Source organism: Mytilus edulis, chromosome 4, assembly GCF_963676685.1.
Source record: "Mytilus edulis chromosome 4, xbMytEdul2.2, whole genome shotgun sequence".
Classification (NCBI taxonomy): domain Eukaryota; kingdom Metazoa; phylum Mollusca; class Bivalvia; order Mytilida; family Mytilidae; genus Mytilus; species Mytilus edulis.
The window spans coordinates 15,830,485-15,853,608 of NC_092347.1; the positions used below are offsets into that span (position 1 = coordinate 15,830,485).

The 23,124-nt window shown below is 32.0% G+C and overlaps 1 protein-coding gene across 5 annotated transcripts; it reads right to left on the reverse strand.

Moving 5' to 3' along the window:
- Positions 1-2,381: 2,381 nt before the first annotated feature.
- On the reverse strand, positions 2,382-22,324 carry LOC139521708 (microtubule-associated protein 1B-like). Of its 5 annotated transcripts, none has more exons than XM_071315260.1 (6): positions 22,249-22,324; positions 15,046-15,120; positions 13,100-13,170; positions 8,926-12,518; positions 6,537-7,042; positions 2,382-5,771 (listed from the first exon to the last, which is right to left on the reverse strand). In XM_071315260.1, the coding sequence occupies exons 4-5, from the start codon at positions 12,494-12,496 to the stop codon at positions 6,549-6,551; spliced, it is 4,065 nt and encodes a 1,354-aa protein (XP_071171361.1). In that variant the 5' UTR covers positions 12,497-12,518; positions 13,100-13,170; positions 15,046-15,120; positions 22,249-22,324; the 3' UTR covers positions 2,382-5,771; positions 6,537-6,548. The 5 variants fall into 5 exon arrangements, with proteins under 5 accessions (XP_071171361.1, XP_071171360.1, XP_071171358.1 ...); XM_071315259.1 differs by having other exon boundaries at positions 13,111-13,170; positions 22,217-22,322; XM_071315257.1 differs by having other exon boundaries at positions 22,217-22,322.
- Positions 22,325-23,124: the final 800 nt, after the last annotated feature.

The following is a 23,124-nucleotide window of genomic DNA, read 5'->3' on the forward strand; positions in this document are numbered from 1 at the left end:
CAAATAAAGGAACTCATGATAGACACCAGGACTAAAATTTTACACTTACGCCAGATGTGTGTTTCGTCTACAAAAGACTCATCAGTGGCGCTCGAATCAAAAAATGTTTAAAAGGCTAAATAAAGTACAAAGTTGAAGAGAATTGAGGACCAAAAATTCTTAAAGTTTCCAAAAAATTCCTAAAATGATAGACAATGCCAAATGGTGGCATTTTACTTTCATTATTTCTCGTTTTATCCTTGAACATCATGTTGAATGGCAAGTAGGAATGTTTGACACATTTTACTCATGCAAAATTTATTTAAAAAAAACATATTCCTCAGTTAGGCATGTTAACATATTACCCGGTAGTAATTTAGATAATTTTTGGTGTGTAAAGGGAGATAACTTTTTTTTTTGCATGATAAACATGCCTGCACAATTATAAGTTTTCTTCACATTCCATCATGTAATTCCCTTATTCATAAAAAAAAATGTATTGTCAATTGAGGTGTACAGTTGTTCTCTTTTAGATGTACAGTACACAAAGGATCTTCTTTGTTTCATCTTTATAAGGAATAATAGTATTAAAACAAGATGTGGTTTTATTGCCCATGAGACAACTTTTCACCTGAGACCAAATGACATAGAATTTAGCATCTTTAGGTTACCAGAACGATAAAAAATGACTATCAAATCAACTAAAAACTCAAATTTGTGAACCACACAAAAAAATTCATAGTGGATTTTTTTTTTTAAAGAAAAGCTATCACCACGTGTACATCATTCTTTACCTATATTAGAATTTAGTCAAGTTAAGTCAAATATTGGAGTCGAGCTCTCCTGCTAGTAATTTGGCTAAATAGACCACTGCTGAGAAATATAACAAAAGCCATCCAAAGGATGACATAAGGCGGTCAAAGTTATTTCAAAGGAGTCGATTATGTTAAACTACAACAGTTCAGATTGCCTTTGAAGCTAGTACTGTTGGCTTTGCTGTGTTTAAGACCCATCTGCAGATGTCTGCTTTTTGGTTGGGGTTTTGTCTCTTCGACATATTCCCCCATTTCCATTCTAAACTTTATGTAGGTTCACACCTTTTTTTAAATGCATTGATGGACCGACAGCATAATCAATAAACTTCATATCCTTAGAACTCAATTTTGACCACTTAAATATGAAATGTATTTCAAGTCTAACTATCAAGTTACCATGTTCAAGCTACCCATCAGAATGTAAAATACCTGTAATTTTTCAATTGTCTTGTATTTTTTGATAATTTTTAGGTGTTTTTGATTGCATTACTTTTTACAAAAATTCAAATCATTGTTAACCATTGATTCATTCTGTTATGATAGCTATTTTAATGCAAAACTAAATGAAGTGACAACTTTGGCGCCTTTCTTTTTATTTACCAACATCTGTATTAAGTCAAACAATACTTGTATTTGGATTAGAAACAACCAGATACCTGAGAAGAAAGTAAGGATCAGGACAGATGTTGTATGATTGCCAATGAGACAACCCTCCACAAGGGTGATGACTTAGAAATTAACAACTATAGGTCGCCCTTCGGCCTTCGATAAGTTCATATGTAGTTGCTTTGTGTTGGTGAGATTCATTTTTTTTTTAAATCTGTCAATTTCCATTGAAAATAAATTGGGAATGTGTCCAACTGTCCATGGGACATAAATGATGCCCCTGCTTGCATATAACATTATAAAGAGACATAAATTAAGGATGGTAAAATTTACACTACCCAAATTTGTACTTTATCTAAGTTTTGTTGCAACTAGTATTGTGTATTAATTTCATAACATTTGCTTGAGGCAAACTTAAGTTAAAAATCAAAAACCAAAAAATCAGCATTTTTTCCATTTGTAAAGGGGTATATCTCAACAATGTTCAGGAAAAATGAGGCTGCCAAAATTCAAACTTGGCCTATGTATTGTGGTATAAGCATTGTGTATAAGTTTCATCACATTTCATGACCTGTTGCAGTAATCGTTGCACATAAGTTTCGTAACATTTGGTTGAGAAAGGAAACAAAAATTTCTGAAATTTTTCAATTTGTAAAGGGCATAACTCTAAAATGATAAAAGTGACCCTACCCAAACTTAAACTTGATCTGTGTTTTGTGTTAATAAGCATTGTGAATATAATTCAAAGCATTTGACTGATTCCAAGTACATACACCTTATTTTAGACTGGAATTTTGGTATGCTTATTGTCATTTGATAAAGAAGTCCAGTTTTTTATAGTTTCAAAATGTGACTGATAGATTCCTTCCTGGTTTTCTTACTACATGTTTTATGTCATGCCACCTTGTCATTTTAAAAGGATAGATTACAGTCTTGGTGTTTATGTCTTGTTTCAATTGGATATGGATATAAAACAAAACATAAACTTTAAAAAATTTATTCAACTTGAAAGTTTAATGACCTTGATAGTTGTGATGTACATGTATGATGAAAATGTATGCAATAACTTGTTACAACTGTTTTTAAATTTGTAAACTGTCTCATAATCTGTTGTAAAATTATAATGTTAAAACAATGGTAAGTTATAATATATCATTACTCAAAACAAATTCAATTTAAAAGAAATCCTCTGATATTTTTGATAAATCAAACTGTTGGAACAGTACTGAGAATAAGAATTTAAATAACAAAACATTTTTAGTCTACCTTTTTCCTTCCATAACTGGAAAATATAACAAGGAATCACTGATAAACATTTATAAAACTATCACCAGACGTACCTATGATTAATTACCTTAGTAGGAAGTATTTTCTTGTTAGAACTATTCAAATAATAGACAACTGTTTTACAAATACCCTGATTATACTTTAATCTTAGAATTTGATTATGGATATTTTTCCATTTAAACAGAGCAATAAACTTCATTGACAATTTCAATATCTTTCATTAAAGCATTACAGAATTTCTTTTTTATTTCCTGGTTTTTTTTTCTCAATTTCACAGTAAATGGGTAATTTGACAATAAAAAATTTAATTATTGCAACAAATGTGAAATGTTTTGCTAAAATACCAGTAACAAAAAGAACTAAGTTTTTATCGACAATTGTCTCTCATAATCATAGTAGTTATCTCCCTTGATTATAGTGGCAACCCATGAAGTTCTACATTATTGGACAGGAAACATAGAGCGCATACGTCGACAAAACAGATCTTTGAACACTTTGTTTATAATGATATTTTGAATGGATAACTTGAATGTTAAGTTTGTCGACGCCTGCACTCTATGTTTGCTGGTCCTAAATTTGGTTGAAATCTGGCCCTTACCAAACTTACTCCTTTATGATATTACTATAGAAAACACTACAATATATTATTAGAGATTGGTTTGAAATGTTTTATGCAGTAGTAAGTGTTCAATAATCCTGTTTCACCTATTCTTTCAATGTAATCAGGACTTGGAATATCAAATTTATTTTCTTTATCTTCTGTAAGTATGAAAGAAAACTTCATTATAAATATTATGATTAAACTTTTTAGAGTCTTTTAGAGTCTTTAGACTCCTAATACAAGGGATAGAAAATAATTATGTGATTTGTACAAAACTTTCAAATTATCAAAATAAAAACATCTAATTAAATGTGCACATCAAGTCTTAACAAGATGCCTGTACTATTGTTAATAGAAGTTTATTGCTCTGGCATCTACCATATCTTAAAAAAATTAACTTGGGCATTAAGCTATTTTACTTATCATTAAAATTGACCGTTTCTAGGTCTGTCTTATATACAAAATAAAATTTCAAAATTAAAAACAAACTGTTAACAAATACTAATAAAACAACTGACCACATGATGTTAATGTACTGTTTAATCATTTGAAAAACTGCTTCATTTAGAAATATCTTTTTTTCTGAGAATAAAAGCAATGTTATTATCCAATTAACTAAAATTCCATTTTTTTGGTTTGTTTATCAAATGGTATCCAAGAATAAGAAATTGAAATAAATTTTAAAATCAAAGTTCTTATAAACTTTTGATGATTGAATCACTAGTTTTGTTTTTCAAAATTTTATTCAAAATTGTAACTCTATATCATACTCTTTGATTTCATACATGCATGTGTCAGTCCCTGAACGAAAACACTAATCATTTGGTAAAAAATAAACCTCATTTCAGAAACCTGAATACATTTTTTATATACATACAATGTATATGAAAAGAATCATTTAATTTAGTGTTACATAATTGTAAATAACTATATAAAACTTTACTTCCAAATATGATTAAAAACAGAATTAATTTTGCATTAAGCGTTAAAATAATCTTTGATGTACACTATTGAGACTTTGTCCTCTAATTCACATACATAAATTAAAAAAAAAAATCTTACAAAATTCCACTAACAATTTGTTTTTTCATCCTATCTGTGGAGAAATCAAACGTTAATTTATTCTTCAAAAAAAGAAAAGAAATTACTTAATTATTTTTCATAGTTTCTTTCATTTATCTTCTGTTTCAACATTTAACAAAGCTCAAAGTTGACTTCATTATTGTGATGTATGATGCATATCTTATAAATACAAAAAGAACATCAGCAATTAATTTTTCAATAACACTATTACACTTCGTCACATGTACCATAATTGTAGAATGCAATTAAATGCTTTTATTGAATAATTATACTATAAATCAATTCAACATTTAACAAGAATACTTTGAATTCGGAAAATATTTGAAAAACTGGAATTATGTGATATAGTGATCACTGGTACACCTGCTTACAGCATACTAAGAACAGAAAACGTTCAGACTGTCAAAATCAAGCTTGTACAGTATAAATAATTAGGTTAATGAAAATAGATTTTAATTTAAATGGAAAAGTGTAGTTAACATGATTTTTTCTAAAATCAAGGGCAAGATTTTTGTAAAAGCAGTTGATTAAAGTTAATTGTTTACAACCTTTTAGGTAACAGGAACATACTTTAATATGGATGATCTCACAGATTTTTTATTGCAATTTAGCTTGCTGCTAGGGCAAGAGGAACACTATCTTCACTTTAACCTGAGAATGTACTATAAATTTCCAATGCAAATATGTTTGTTTAGTCATCCATGAAATTTGTTTCAAAAATATAATTTGGTATATAATTTTTAAATTTCACATCATAATGAATAAGTGTACTAAATTTCAGGTTGATATGACAAAATTTGTTGTTACTAATTGTCTCAACCACAAACTTGACTATCATACAGAGTAAACTAACGAACAGATTCAAAAAAAAACATAATGCCTCCTACTAAAGCAGGCGGGACAAAAAAGTTAACAAAACTATAACATAATTAAACATAGCACCTTTGTTGTATAAAATCAACAGAACACAGAGAAATAAACAGGAAAACTAATAACTGATATGTTTGATTGTCAATACATGGTTGTAGATAGTGATACAATATCTTTATTGCCATTAATAAAAAAAACATTCTGAGGCAATCAAGATGTCTTAAATCTAGTCACTGTTTCCCTAAGTAGTCGTATACTTGTGTAATATCAGAGCAAACATATGTACATAAACACAAAATAATTAAAATCTTTGTGAAAAGATACCCTCATTTTTTCAATGTCACATGACATCAATCCTAGTTGCATCATTCCTCAAGGTATCTAGGGACACTTTATTTGTTTACTCAGCATTATATAAACCTTCATACAACGCTTTGCCTCTTGAAAATTGTAAATATCATCAATGTTGCTGCTATATCACATGGAGAAACTTCCCTGACTAGATAGTTCAACTTATTTATTTCTTAACCCTGCAAAAAGAAAGGAATAATATAGAGATTATGATAAGTAATGAAGCTAGATTTCCCCCTGTATGTACCTCTGCTTTGAAACAATGCAATATATATAATAGTATCACAACAGCCGAACAAGATGCAAACTTGTGATCACTCACCTGGTTATTAAAATCTACACTTTGATAATAAGGACTTGTTCTTATATTGTAGTTACACAACTGTCTCAGGTTAGAAAGAAGGTTGGTGCCCTCAAACTAGTCCAACCCATAGGCAGATCCAGGAGGGGGGGGGGGGGGGGGGGGGGGGGGGCCTGGGGGCACGGACCCCCCCCCCCTTTTCATGGGAAAATTTGGTTGATTATATAGGGAATCATTGAAGCATGACTGGAGCGGCCCCCCCCTTAGGAAAAGTTCTGGATCCGCCACTGCAACCCCGCAACAATCTGTATGTGCCTATCCTAAGTCAGTGATCTGTAATTCAGTGGTTGTTGTTTGTTGCTGAATATATATATATCATGTTTGTTTTAATCCATTATTTTGTACATAAATCAGGCCATTAGTTTTCTCTTTTGAATTTTATCAATTTGTCTTTTCTGAGCCTTTCATTGCTGACTTTGTATGCGGTATGAGTTTTGCTGATTGTGGAAGACCTTATACATAATATTTATACTGACCTCAAATTGTTAATTTCTGTGTCATTGTTCTCTAGTTAAGAGATGTCTCATTGGAAATCATACCCCATCTTCTAACTTTTATAGAGATGAACTTAATGTAAACCTACCATATTATTTAATCAGTGAGATTTCAGCTTCTTAGATTTGTTGTATTCTAAAGGCGACTGCCTTGCTCTTTTCATTACACTTTGAGTATTTGGACTAGTAATTGATTCGTTTCTTCCAGAGCTTTCTTTGTTCACACTAGGAATAAACTGTTCTAGATGTTTCTTTTTGTCTGGAGAATTATTATCACTTCTTCCTGCACCAAACAACTGTAATGCTAAATTATTCTTTTGGGAATTGTGACTGGATTTGTTACCAGACTTTTTTGAATGTTTTGATTTTTTAGCTTTGTTAGATCTTGAGGATTTTAATTTAGTCTTGGAATTGGATTGCGGATGACCGAGTGATGTTTCAGTTGTTTTAAATGATTTGATACTTTGCTCAGAAAGGTTGTCAATTTGTTCACTATTTCTTTCACTATTTGGAATGTTTTCAGGTAGATGAAGTTTTCCTAGAAATGCAAAAATCATATTTCTCTTCTTCTTGTCTGTTTCACTTCCAAACAAACCTAAAAAAACAAAACAAATCTGTTATAAACTTGATAAACCATTAAAACCTGTAAGTCTTTTATAGGCACTAGTTAAAGTACAAATAATCTTGTTTAATAAAGATCTGTCTACATTGATCTATTGTTACTGTTGTACTAATATAAATATCAGATAGTAACATATCTAACCTTAGATGACACGAGATACAAATATATACAGTACCAGTACAGTTACCTATAGTTGTTAATTTCTGTCATTTGGACTCTTGCGAACAGTTGTCACATTGGCAAACATACCACATCTTATTTTCATACACACAGCTTTTAATAGTCTAATAATTATTCTCAAGACTCTGGACAGTTAAATTTTAAATTCAAATAATAACTGAGAGCTGATCAATATAATATCACCAAAGAAACATCATGAACATTGAAGGTTGTAGTACAAGTTAATAATTTTTCTGATAGTTTGCAAAATTTATGTTATACATGTTATGTGGAAAATTTGTGTTATTTCCTTTTAATTTGATTACGCCTGTTTTCATGCTGTCACCATGGTAAATTTAATTATGTAACAAATGAATATCTTATAAATCTTCAACATGATCAAGTACATTAAGCATATAAAATTGAGAATGGAAATGGGGAATGTGCCAAAGAGACAACAACCCGACCATAGAAAAAAACAACAGCAGAAGTTTACCAACAGGTCTTCAATGTAGCGAGAAATTCACGCACCCGGAGGCGTCCTTCAACTAGCCCTAAACAAATATATACTAGTTCAGTGATAATGAACGCCATACTAATTTCCAAATTGTACACAAGAAACTAAAATTAAAATAATACAAGACTAACAAAGGCCAGAGGCTCCTGACTTGGGACAGGCGCAAAAATGCGGCGGGGTTAAACATGTTTGTGAGATCTCAACCCTCCCCCTATACCTCTAGCCAATGTAGAAAAGTAAACGCATAACAATACGCACATTAAAATTCAGTTCAAGAGAAGTCCGAGTCTGATGTCAGAAGATGTAACCAAAGAAAATAAACAAAATGACAATAATACATAAATAACAACAGACTACTAGCAGTTAACTGACATGCCAGCTCCAGACTTCAATTAAACAGACTGAAAGATTATGATTTCATCATATGAACATCAGGCACAATCCTTCCCGTTAGGGGTTTAGTATCATACCATCATAAGTTCATAACATATATGAGAAGTATCATAAGTTCATAACATATATGAGAAGAACATAACCTGTGTCATGCCAACATCTGGTTTTTGAATAAATGTGTTTAGTTCCGATGCAAAAACCCTATAAGTGAATCAATATTAACGCCAAAATATATATCTATGTACATGATGTAGTAATATTGAAATACTATTAGGACAGACAATTAGATAGTTTTTTAGAGCAGCACGTTAGAAGAAATGCAAATTTCTTATTTGTATAATTTAAAATATTTATAGAACTAAACAAGAATGTGTCCCAAGTACACGGATGCCCCACTCGCATTATCATTTTCTATGTTCAATGGACCGTGAAATTGGGGGAAAAACTCTAATTTGGCATTAAAATTACAAATATCATATCATAGGGAACATGTTAATTTATTGTTTACTAAGTTTCAAGTGGATTGGACTTCAACTTCATCAAAAACTACCTTGACTAAAAACTTTAATCTGAAGCAGGACGAACGGACAGAAGAACAGACGGATGAACAGACAGACAAACGAACGAACGGACACACATACCTGAAAAACATAATGCCCCTCTATTATCGCAGGTGGGGCATAAAAATATACTCTGCCTCCAAAAATGGTTATCTGTACCAGTAAATCAAATTTACTTGTACAAGTATTACCCCTGACTGACCTTCAGCTATAACATTGTTAATTACCTGGATATGTCTCCTTTGCATCAGGTTTTAACCTTATCCTGACTTTCCAGTACCCTGTACTTGTGTCCTTATATGGTTCAATAGTCATGTGACTCTCTACCTCATCAAGAAATTTACATATCCTGTCCCTGCTTTCTTCATTAGAAAATTCACTTGTAAATGTATTCTCAGCTTTTGTACTAAGCGTTACCTTGTCAATGTTTGAATTTTCATCAGCAAATGTACACAACTCAATATGTTCTTTACTTTCATACAAATCTGGTACTGGATCAAAATAAGTAAACTCATTCTCTGGAATTGATTTGTCTATTTTTGATTGATCAACTTCTTCATATTTTAAAGTCTCATCATTTTGCTGATCAGTGGAGGCATCAGCATCTTCATTTCCTGCCATTGTTTGTTCATTTTCTGTTTCATCTGTGATCACTTCAGCCAGGGAAGCTAACAAATCCAAAGGATGATCTCCCAACTCAGACAACTTTTTAACTTTGGCATGATTCATATCAATTTCACCCGATTTCTTAAATACAGGCGAGTTCGACGATGATGTTTTTTTGAGTTTTGAAATAGGAGAATTCTGACAAGATCCATTTTTGGGTTTTGTTGGGCTAAATGTTTGAGCTCTTTTCTCCCTTTCTTCAGACTGGTCACTTTGACAATTTTTGTCCTCTATATGAGCAGAGAACAAGTTTTGTAATGTACTGTGTCCAACATTTTCCCTCAATTCAAATTTCTGAATTGGATCAATATTTTGAGCTTCTGATGAATGCATGGTACGGATAGTTGATACTGTTTTATCAATAGTAGTGTCCGAGTATTTTTGAGTCTCCTCAATGTCACCTATTGAATTACTCACTTTCTGCCATTCCGAATGATCTCCCCTTGATAAAATCTGACCTTGCTTTGAGGCTGATAGATTGATTGGCATTTCTGTCTCATTTCTAAGTTGCAAACTTAACTCGGTTTCTGAGCTAGAAATATGTGAATTTTCTCTGTATGTTGTGTCAGTTTGATTTGTAGGAACAATATCGGGTGAATTAGTTTTTTCAAAATCTTCAAACTGTTGGTATAATCTACTGAGAGGTGAAGTGCTGCCTGTTAATGGATGCTCGTCACTATTATCCATCATTTCTACAACAACGTTACCCTGTGATGATGGTGTTTCAAACATATTACTTATACTCCCATCCAAATCTATGCCAGATAAAATACGAGATTCTGTTCTTGGAGTTATCCCTATGTTTTCTATCTCAACATTTGATCTTCCTTGACGTTTAGGGCTTAATTGAAAATGGTTTACAAGACTGTCTACAGCATCCTGAGTCTCATCAGAATCACATATTTCAGGAGTTGCAATGCTGGTTGTATTAGTTGAAATTATTTCAGAATCTTCTAGTTCTGGAGTTGCAATGCTGGTTGTATTAGTTGAAATTATTTCAGAATCTTCTAGTTCTATTTCTTTCTTTCGCCTCCTGCTTGAAGCCTTAGATTTTGATTTTTTATTATTAGGGGTTTTCTTTGTTGCAACTGTCAACATGACACGATCATCTTTCACAGTTATTTTGATATTTTCAGTGTCAGACTTTTTGTTTTGGCCTTTTTTCAAACTTCCATCAAAACTATATGGCTTTTCTGCTGGTTTCACTCTAAAAGTTGGAGTTTTTCCTGGTACATACTTAGCATCTTTTAAATTTTTCTTCTTTGAATCCAATTTAGTTTCAGGAATTGTTTCCTCTTGCAAATAATTGTTCTTTGTTAAGAAACTAATTGCACTTTTTTTATCTTCAAAAACATATGTTTCTTCATCTTTGTTTGTCTTGTTGGTCTTTGGAGTTTTACTCGATTTACTTTTTTTCTCCCTGAATAAGTTATGATCAGACAAAGAATCTTCCATAGGTTTATCAAAAACAAATGCAGACTCATTCAGCTTTTCAGGGGTTTCATAACCAACAACTTGTTTGGTTGACAGTTCAAATGATTTTAGCGTTGGTTTTTGTTTAGATTTACTTAAATTTGGAGTTTTAGATCGAACTGAACTTGTTTTCATACTCGTTTTCTTCATCACAACCTCAAATGTTTTAGGATCCATTGTATATACATCATTGTCAGATTGGTGATCATCCCTACCAAAGATATTTGTCACAAAATCTTCACTGAAATTTACTGTAGCAAAGCAAGTATATAATTCTGAATTGAAACCAGGGGAGCATCTTCCCATGCAACATACACATCTTAAGGTAGCAATGTCAATCCACATGGTGTTTGCAACACTGTAATCTGGTGTATTTAAATAACTGTTCAGTATACTTGGTGCAAGGCGAGGTCGTTGGCGTAGAGCACCAAGACGAGCTTGAAGTACCTGTAACTTTATCACCTGATTTTGACATAGTTCTTTAAAAGAGACATAAATTCTATTATCCATTTTAAATGCTACAAATCTAAAACCTCCTACTTTAATAAATCCAACAGAAAAACATTTTGACTCACTTTCTCCGATCTTGGTTTCTTTATTTAGTTTTACATACTCCTCTGGTTCTTTGCTATAAAGAATTATTCCTCCACAATTTCCACAGCGCACATGTCTTTGTAATACTTTCTTATAATAGTTACCATTAGCAATCTCTTTTATTTTGTTGTCAAATCCTGGTTTGTCTCCTTCATACATGACAATGAACTGAGCCATCTGACGGAGTGTGTTTAATGATACAGCCACCGAGTACCTACATGTTGGACCAATACAATTCCTTTGCTGCAGATAACCAATTTCCTGTGTTGTCATAGTGCACTGTTCAACATCTTCCTTTCTCTTAAGAAAACCTATCAAGTCAGACTCATACTGAGGCATCATTTTTTCGATGATCTCACCTACGGCAATGTATCCTTTTTTCTGATTGTGAAATATTCCAGCAAACTCTCTGTTACCAATGACAACAATAGCAATTTGTGGAAGGAAATATAACTGACCTCTACACAACCAAATTTGTTCTACTGCAACAAGTTTATCAATAAAGTCACATTTACAATGTGGAGGATAACTTGAAAAATCAGGTTCACTACTTGTAATACAAGCATTAACTTGACCTATTGCATGTTCTGGTACTTTTTCTGACTTGTCTAAGTCTGGTTGAATGAGTTGTGATATTGTACTCAGATTGATCTGTTCTGTCAGATTCGGAGCGGTATATTGTTGTTGTTGTTGTGGTTCACTTTCAATGTATTGTGGTAAATCTATCAATGTCTCTCTCTGTTGAGTGCTGTCAACGACTACTGACACAGATACATCAGATATAAGATTTGTAAACTCCTCTACTTCACGATCGTTCAAAGAGTTTAATGAATCTAACACATCACTATCCTGTTTATGTGGATGTAACATAGCATTTGATTGACAGGGTGTGATTTGTTGTAAGTAATTGTGTCCAGACTGTTGTAAGCTGAGTGGATCCATTTGAGATGTTGTTGGTGATTCTGTCGTAGAATCTGGCAAATTACAAGTCTGGTTCACCATAGATGAGGTAGTTTTAGTTGGATTAAAAAATGTTGTAGTGGGAAGAAGGTGTGTCAGATCCATTCTTTTATATTTCTATAGCCACCTACAATTTAAACTATTATTTTTAGAGGGGCATTAACTAAGAGATGATTTATACAAAAAATATATATGTATTTGTTTTTGTTAAAGCAATATATATAACGAAAGTGAAATAATGGAAATTAATATTAGCTTTTAGCAGATAGCATGGTACAATTTTGTCAAAAAAAGCTAAGAAAAATTGCTGATGAATAATTCACCGCCTTCATTGAATCTGTTTTCATGTGATCCTCCCAAAAAAAAATCTTCTTATACAGGTGAAAAGGATGATAAACATACTTTTTTTTACCTACAATTTGAAATCAAACAGACCTAGAAAATTCCAATAGACCATTTTCATATTTCCATCTTTTGACTACAGATCATATAATTTTTGGACAGGTTACATACTTTTTGGTAGGAAATTCAGGTATTCAGTCATGCAAAAGTCATCAAAAGAAGTTGAATCTAATATATAATCAGTGCAATTTTGGTGGACAAGTTTACTTTTTTCCAATGAATGTGTCATGTACATGTATAGAAAACATTAAACAGTAAATTTTCCCCCCAAATTAAATGATTGAAAACTTAATTTTACTTCTTTACCTCACTCTTACTTGAATTGACTGAGTACCAGGATGTTCTACTACAGAGTATATGTACATGATATAGGTAACCTGTTTAAAAAATTATAAATCCCAGAGTCAAAGTATGGTCATATGACAAAAATTAAATGGTTGCTATCAAATATATTTGTTAATATTAGGTATATGGCTGTTGGCAGTTTTCAGTAGACATTTTGATGGATAATCATTGATAATTACATAGCATCTCAACAAAACTACACACAAAATAAGCTGATACATATAATATCATATCCATGCAGAGTTAATTGGGTTTTTGGGGGAAATTTTGTAATTTTGATATACATATTACTATGTTATAAACAAACATGGCCACCCAGGCTAAAACTAGAAAAAAAAAGGTGTAAAATGGAAATATTAATTCTTATTTTGGAAACAATTATAGATACAGAAATCGGTCAGAACAGAGATGTACAGAATGTTAAGATCTACTGCCTGTCAATCTTAACTAAATTCTCACATGACTGCTTATATGATGAATGTTTGAAATACTGCCCTAAATTTATGATTTTTTTTCCAATTTTCCAAGAGCATATAATATTGTTTGAAAAAGGTAATTTAACTTGAGAAACCACTTCACAAACGGCTTTATGGGGTATCCTTCATTAAATAAACTGAAACTCCACTGCATACCCTGAAAATTTAAACACATACCAGTATATGCAAAAATGTTTCAGGCTCAAAACAAGCCATAATACAAAAGTTTATGATAAAAGAAGAGGAATCAAGGAACTTATATTGAGCACACTCGATGAGTAAATTTAATTTAATATATAAATAAAGAAAAAGAGATGTGTGGTAATGTGGTATATATGTACATCAAAAAGTCATCCAATTCAATGAACCAACAAGATAAGTTTGGCCTGTGTGACCTATCAGTAATTGCATACTAAATTTTGTTGATTTTTTCCAAAATTACTGAAAATAGCTTACACAAATCTTGCTTCATAGAGTCTTGTCTTGTTTGATTTTAAACATACATTGGTAACTGAAATTGTTTGCACCTGTCCTAAGTCAGAAATCTGATGTTCAGTAGTTGTGGTATGTTGATGTGGTTAATAAGTGTTTCTCATTTCTTTTTTTTTTATATAAATGTACTTTGATGTATACTGTTTCCTTTATAAATTGCAACATGGATGGAGAGTTGTCTCATTGGCTCTCATAGCACATCTTCTTATATCTATTGTGTACAACTAGAAGTGTTCAAAAAGAAAAAAATCAGATGTGATATTTATAAGATATATAACGTGACGGTACCCAAATTGCACCTATTTTGACAGTTTTTTCATCTACGTTTTTTTATGATGAAAACAAAAATGTCCATTCTGTGTTTATTTTGTAGCCCTATCCTTCTTTATTATAAAGGTACACCAATTTGATTTTTATTCCATATGGAATCATAGAAAAATTGGTCTAAACTGACCTCCAAACCATCAATGATTCTGAAATGAGGAGTACCCAAATTGCTTCCATGCTTAAATTCACATAGTCAAAAGTCTAATAACAGAGCTTTTGTTTAATTTTTTTTAAATATTTTGAACAATTGGATATTAGTCCATGCTTACTCTTCATTATTTTTTAAATGGATACTTGTAACATATTGTATTTGCTCATTTTAAAAAGATGACGTTTTGATGACGTCGCATGGCGACGTTTCAGTACATTTTGCTTTTTCAGTAAATACTTCATCTGTTGATAGATACTGTGAACGTTTTGTGCATATCTAAATAGTTTTACCTATGTTGAAAGATGTGCTTAGTATCAAATCATAAAAAAACAAATTGTTTAGTCTCTAGAAAATCTTGTAAGATTTTCCCTGCTATTTTTGCTAAATAGGTGCAATTTGGGTACTCGGTGCAATTTGGGTACCGTTACGTTATATCTACCATTTTTACATACATGACATACCTCTAGGTAAGTAAAATTTATCAGTCTGATGTTCACAATCTTTTCGTAATCTGAATTCTGTCACATAATCAATCACTAAAAAATATCAAAAATAAAAACAAATTATGCTATTGTCTTATCTTAATCATAAAAAACTTACATTACCAGTAGTAGCTTCTATGTAATTTTGACATTAATCATATATCAATAGATTAGAAAGATCATATCATAGGGAACATACATGTATGTGTACTAAGTCTCAGGTTGATTGGACTCAGACAACCTTGACCACAAAAAGTTAAACCTGAAGTCAGCATTATCATTTTCCATGTTCAGTGAACCTTGAAATTTTTGTTAAAACTCTAATTTGGCATTAATATTAGAAAGATCATGACGTAGGAAACAGGTGTACTTAAGTTTCATTGTAGATTGGACTTCAACTTCCTCAAAAACTAACTTGACCAAAATTGGCAAAAACTTTAACCTGAAGCAGGACAGATGGACAAATGCACTAAAAGACGCACAGACCGAAAAACAGAATGCCCTTAAAGACCAAACAGCCTATTGTTCATGCGCATCAACTAACGCAACTTGGTAGTGACATAAAAGCTCTATGACGTTGTTTCTAGCAATGAAAAATTGTCAAATTATAGCGTCCTATTTCGCGTTTTTCTCGGATTCCAACATGATGTACGCTACGTAGGTACACTACGTCTCCCAAGAAATGAGGAACTATTATGCGTCACGCTAATTTAATATCCTGTGGAAATTTAACACAAATGGACACATAAGATACTACACTATATTTAACCTTTGTTCCAAAAAAAATAATAAAATATAAATTTTGATCTCGACTTTTTGCATTTGCCTCGTTCTGTATTTTATTTTATTTTTTATTCTTTCACATGCGTAGATTTTGTCTTATATTTGCGTCGATGTGCATTTCATTTTTTTTTCTTCACTTGCGTAGATTTTGTCTTTTGTTTGCGCCGATTGTGAACAGGTTAGGTGAAAGTTTTTTATGCCCGATTTATGGTCATTATGTTTTCTGGTCTGTGTCTAAATTATACAAAATATATATACAAACAAAGCAAGCAGGCAAACCAAATAATGAACATATTGTCTAATCTCACTGAAGCTTACAGCTAATTTCCTAATGTATGTAGATCAACACTTTGGTTTGCCTGCTTGCTTTGTTTGTATATTTTGTATAATTATATTTTGATAACGTCCAGTTTAATTAAATAGCATATATACAGGTTTACATACCTATATATAAAGTTGTCAATCTTAGTCACAGAGCTTGAGTAAACATTTATCAAACAAAGCAAGGAAGCCAATCAAAGTTTAACCCTACATGCAGTAGGAAATTAGCTGTAAGGCAAAAAATGTTAATAAAACTTATACTCAGCGAATGTGAATTAAAATCAAAATTTTCGGTGTTTAAAACTAAAGTGTTGTAAATTTAACTTATGGCTCCAAGAATAATATCTTACACAAAATCGCTCCCTTTCATTTAACTACAACTGTGACCGGAAAGATTGAAAACAAATTTTTATTTTCAATAATTTTGTTTATGTGGGACAGAGGACAAAAACAGACTTTCAATACAAAAGCGGCGTGAAAGGTTATTTCAAACAATTTTCCATTCCGGCGGATGGTGTTTCTGAAGGTTTATATTGTGCGGCAACAACATCATAAAGATCTGAAACTGATACATGCTTAATCTCTAGTATTACCGGATAATAAAGTAGTTGAATATACATTAGTAGTTGTTATTCTTGAAAATTTAAATGTGGGTTTCAAACGTCCAATTTGGGATTTCTTTTTCAAATTGTGCGCCAGCAAGAAAAGTTTGTACTATGACGTCAGATGCAATGTTCTGAAGAAAGACAACTCTTTTCTTCAAAACGAACGAGAAAAAAACATGAAAATTACTCATAACTTTTTTGAAAGGTCGGTGACACACACTTTTTTTGCTTTATTTTGAAGAGTACATATGGCACTTTCCTTCTTTAAATTTTTATGAAGAAATCACTGGTAGATATTTTTTAATACTGGAAACGTTTTTCAGTTTTACGTTTAATTTTTGGCGGGAATGAAATAAATGATATTTTTAAAGATCTAATCAATATGAGCTTTAAACTCTTGAACCTGTATTTGAAAGATACAAATCTACTGTTTAACATGAAACAAGAATTATGCTTGTAGGTTTGATATAAAGCATTTTTTTGAGAGTTTAGATAAGGCCAACTAAAATTAATTAGTAGATTTTCATCCAAATTTTTGAAAAAAATGGGGCGGGTGGGAGGATTTTATTTTTTAAATTTTATTTCACATGAAACCCTCGTCACGAGTTCTTCATACCCCGGGGTATATGCTAGTGGAAATCAAGCTTGTATAATGTATATACATGCTGTATAAGGAATTCTACACTATTTTTTAAACCCTTAAATAAAAATCCCTGATTGGCACCACTGTTATACATGTAATTGCCGCTTTAGAAACCTATGTATAGTATATACATCAAAAAGAAGAGAAATGCTCTCTTCAGTTGGGTTATACGTACACCAAATTTATTTTGCTTTCTAAGCAATGGTTTGTAGTCCCCATAAAATCAATAAAATGTATGGTATAATTGTATGTAACACAAGTATTGTGAGTACAGAATAAAATGTAAACTCAGTGTTGAAAGTAATTATGATGTAAAACATAATTTAACCAAAAAGTAGTTGTTGTTTAATGACTAAATTGAGGGTATTGGGACAGTTACAGAGGGTGTTTGCTGTTTGTCAACAAAAACAACAGACAAGGGTTTGTTATAATTAAAATGTGTGTTTGTCGACTTTTTTTCTCAATATACGGTCATAAATTAAACAAGTTCGTGCTTGTGTCAATTTGTTTAATCAAGTCATGTTTTTTGAACCAATTTGTTCTACGATTCTTGGGCTTTGGATATCATTCACAGTCCAAATTTCCTAACACAAAGTCATTGTATAAATAAAAAACAACAACACGGTTTTCGATTCACTTTATGTGACTACCGCAATTTGCGTTCAAGGACAAGGCGTTTTACTTGTAACTCAAATATTTCATGCCCTTCTCGTTATCAATCTCTATTTTTCGATAGACGATGTTGTCATCATAGAGCAGCAGAATATGTCGACTTAATCATTTTCGTTAGATTACTCGAAGAAACACAAAAACTAAATTTGAAACATGAAGTTTTGAATGAAACAAAATTATCGATGGTTCCCGGTAACGGACATGAAAAAAATCCGGAAATCGTATTTTTATTAAATAAAAAAAATCGGGGCGGGACGATTTCAGAGGGGCGGGCGGGGATGAAAATCTAGCAATTAATTTTAATTGGCCTAACAAGCAAATATTATGTTAATATTCGGGAAAACACGAAACTGAGGTTGCTATAGTGACAAAACTAAGTCGGTGACCCCCAATTTTTTTCATCATATTTTGGTCCTCAAATCATGCAACACCCTCACACAAAATTTTAAGGAAAAATCACTGATAGAAATGAATAGGCTGTTTGGTCTTTAAGCGTGGTGTAAAAATAACTTGTTTACTATGGACAGGTAACTGCTGATAATTAATTGTTTTATCTTATTTACTATATAGTACATGGTCAATACCACTGCTAATGGTCTGTTAATCACAGAGGGTATAACCAGTTTAGTAGCCAGTGCTTCAGTTGAAATTAGTAAAGTCAAAGTTGTATGGACCAAGCAAAAGTATCTAACTTAATAGTCCAAATAATTATGAAGTCTTGGAAGGCTATTTTAAATTTTGCTTTGCCACCTTCCTGCCATGATGTACATGATGTGAGACGTTAAAGAACAAAATAAATAGCCTTTCATGAGGCATAATTATTTGGACTATAGTCAGTAGTGACAGTATCCTCGTGTGATGTGTTTTTGTACTAATAACAATTTTCACTGCTTACGGTATTCACTATTTAGTTTTATTTACGTGTGTACTTAAATTTTAAAAGCATGTTCTGTCGAATGTTTATAGGTTTTTAGATTTTTAGGCATGGCTTACTACGACTTTTTACTGTTTCCCATTATTTTGCGATTTTCGTATGTCAAAATACGGCGTCATACATGTCATATGCTTTCATATGAAGTAAAAACTTGATCAGTATATATACGGACAGGAAATGAATACAAAATCCGGAAATGGGTATTTTCTAAAGTTGTGGTTCTGGTAATTTCTTGAATCATAAAAAAAGTTATTTTAATTTTTTTCAGAACCAAAATTAACTTGTAAATAGTTTTTGGTTGATTTTTTATGTGCTGAAATTGTAACATTGTGATATTTTTCAGATTGGCACTTGGGTGTCTACAAAAGACATTATTTTTTGGAATTTACAATGCAATTTTCATAATTTATGATTAAATGTAAATACATGTAGCTAAGATAGTTTTCATCTTTATGGATTTAATAAGGATGTTTATAAAGAATTGTCAATAAAATATTGAATGAATGGAGTTTGAACAACCATTTTATATAAGAACACTATTAATTTTAACTCGCTGGTTTGTAATTAAAACGACAAAAAACATGACAGTCAAACGTCTTGAAGATCCGATGTCTGACAGGCAAACGACATATCTATTCTTCAAGTAACCCTTTAGAACTTTTCTCAACTTCTACTTCTTCTAACTTCTACCGGATAATGGCCACAATCAACAAACTGAATATTTTGCCATGACTTTGGTGAGCATACAGACTCCTCCCCCTCCCCAATATTGTTTGAATTTATTTCAGCTTTGTCACCGAGGCTTTACCTAGGCTTTAAAAGCCTCAACTGAAGGCGCTGACACTACCCCAGGAGGAGGGAAACTGTTCCAATCTTTGATGGTTCGCCGAAAGAAAGAAAATATCCGGTAATCATTTGATGCTGCTGGAATTTGGAAGCTTCTGTCTGACATGCATATTTCTTGACAATCGTTTGGGTGGAATCAGATGATCTTCCTTTGTCACAGCAACTTTCTCATTTACTATTTTAAAGAGCATGGTTAAGTCTTGCATCTTTGCGTCTTTGATCAAGTGATCTCCTTTCTAGGTGGTTTAGCATCTTGCTTACACTTACATGTATTGGTCTAACAAGTGTTTTGGATGCACTTTCCTTTACAGACGTAGATCCAATCAAGTTTCGTTTCAGGAAGCTGATTTTTCTATTGGCTTTGTTGCAGACCTTGTTAACATGGTCATTCCATTTCAGTTCGGAGGGTGAATGTGCAGCCTAAGTATTTGGCGCTTTTGACAGGTTCTAAAGTGTGACCATGTAGCTTGTATGATGTTGTTTTTCTGGCTGATGGTAAGTACATTGCACTTGTCTGCATGGGTGGAAGGCAATTTTCCATTTGGTTTCCCATATCGCCAATTTATCTAGATCTTTTTGTAGGCCATTGGAATCTTTGTCGTTTGATATTGTAAGGTAGGCTATGGTGTCATCAGCAAATAGACGGATAGTAGATTTAATTCCATCAGGAATGTTTTTGATGTAAAACAGGAATAGCGAAGGCCCAAGGACTGAGCCTTGGGGTACCCCAGATTCTACATCAATATGTGATGAGCTCTCTCCATCCACTACTACTGCTTGTGTTCGATGTGATGGGAAGCAATTCTAGTGATGCATATTTTTTTTACATTTAATAATAAACAGCTGCGCCATGAGCACAATACGCCCGACGTCTTGTGTGGAAGTTTTATGCAATAATCATAAATAGTTTCTGAGGAAGTTTTAAGCAATAACCATTTATTGTTTTTGAGACAACGGCGGGACATGTGAAACCCCCCCCCCCCTGTTTTTTTTTTACAAATATCACTAAAATAAGATTTTGAATCAAACCAAAAAGTATACAGATCTTTAAATTAGTATAACAAAGAAGTGTGTACAGTTTCAAGCAATAATCATAAATTGTTTTTGAGATACGGCGCGACATGTAAAAAAAAACTCCCCTTTTTTACAAAATACTCAATAATTCAAAAATGAAATTTTGAATCATCACCAAAAAGTATACAGATATTAAGATTAATATAACAAAGAAGTGTGTAAAGTTTTAAGCAATAATCATAAATCGTTTTTGAGATACGGCACGACGTGTAAAAAACCCCTCCCCCTTTTATACAAAATACTCAATAACTCAAAAATGAAATTTTGAATCATAACCATAAAGTATACAGATATTAAGATTAATATAAAGTTCTTAGAAGTGTGTAAAGTTTTAAGCAATAATCATAAATCGTTTTTGAGATACGGCGCGATATGTAAAAAAAACCTCCCCCTTCTTTAAAAACTACTCAAAAACTCAAAAATGAAATTTTGAATCATCACCAAAAAGTATACAGATATTAAGATTAATATAACTAAGAAGTGTGTAAAGTTTTAAGCAATAATCAAGAAAAGTTTTTGAGATGTGAAAAAAACACACCCTTGTTTTAGTTACAAAGTGCTGTAACTCAAAAAGTTTAAATCTTATTTTCACCAATTTGCAAAAAGTATACAGATCATTTGACCATCATAAGAAACAACTATATTAAGTTTCATGAAATTTGGATAAGTCGTTCTCAAGTTACGGTGCGACATGTTTACGCCGGACAGACGGACGGACACCGGACATTTGTATACCATAATACGTCCCGTCAAAATTTTGACGGGCGTATAAAAATGGCTGAACAGGTCAGTTTTATCAAATTTGTTCTACCGTCTTTCAAAGCGACTTTGAATGTGTTATGAATATGTCAAATTGAAGTGTTGTTGTTGTTTTCGAATATAGAAACCGAAAAACCCATCACAATATACGCTTGTGCAATCAAAATCGATGAAATATGGATGCTACGAAAAGTATGACATACGAAAACATATGAAACGATGATACATGCATGTATGATGATGTACTGAATCTGTATACAAACTGTCAATATATGGGGTGCCGTCATGACGTCTTGTGTAAATATGTTATTGAACATTTTTCTATTAGTTATTTAGTTTTAAAAAATCACTTATAAAGCATACATTTTGTAATATTCGGAGTTCGGCCGTTAAAGGCGTTAAGGATGCTGATGCAGCAGATATAGAAAAGACATATCTCCATCCCCCTTTTTTCCTTTCTGAGTGAAATGTTCAATTTGTGATAACGTTAATCTTTTTTAATACTGTGCATACATTTTATAAGCTTTCAAAATGATGCTGCTTACAGTCAAACCATTTTAAAAACATGCTTGTTTACAAAATTTCCCTCCATAATGGCTATGAATAACAGAAAGAGTTGATGGGAACCTAGACAACTCGTCCCAATGGAAAATCGCCCCACACCAAATCGTCCCACTTTTTCATCAACTCGACTCAATTGGATTAAAAATCGCTGCACACTGGTTTACCAACTCGTCCCACTTATGAAAAACAGTTAAATTCCGTTAGATTTTCTCCTACAAACTCGCCTTACTTATGAAAATTGGTAACATCCCAATGATGATATATAATAAAGGTCTATCAACTCGCCTGACTTGAATGAATACTTATCTACACAGAATACAAAATAATCACTAGTGACATTAATAAACATGTTAAAATAGAAAATTTGAGATTTGATAATGATTGAAATTAAATGATGTTTCACTTCTTAGAATATAATTGTAGGCACGTTTATTTATTATGAAATTTAGCCCTAGCAATGACAAAAAAATATATATTCTGATTCGATGCAGATTGTCCCCATACCTTATGGTGTTATATTTTGAGGCGAAAAATAATGATTGATAGCGTCGAAAAACTAAAAAAAAAAATGTTTAGTCATTACACGAAAAAAAATGTCTGACCAAGACAAAAAAACCATACCCCTTGTAGTTTAACTTTTGCTGAATAAAATTTATGGGAAGTTAAACAATTCTATCAAAAGTATATACTACGGAAGCGTATTAGGGACATAGAAAAAATAAAATTGGCAGTGAACTTTTTGTTCAAAGTCGAAATTTTGACTTTTCAAATCTCGAAATTTTGACTTTAACTTGAAATTTTGACTTTTCAAATCCCGAAATTTTGACATAAATTTAAATTTTGACTTTCAAAAATCT

Bases quoted from the DNA above. Each gene is read 5' to 3' on its own strand.
- LOC139521708 (XM_071315258.1), bottom strand. From the start codon at position 12,496: ATGGATCTGACACACCTTCTTCCCACTACAACATTTTTTAATCCAACT. The intron at 7,043-8,925 runs GTAATTAACAAT...TTGTTTTTTTAG, and splicing joins TGCAAAGGAGACATATCCAG to GTTTGTTTGGAAGTGAAACA.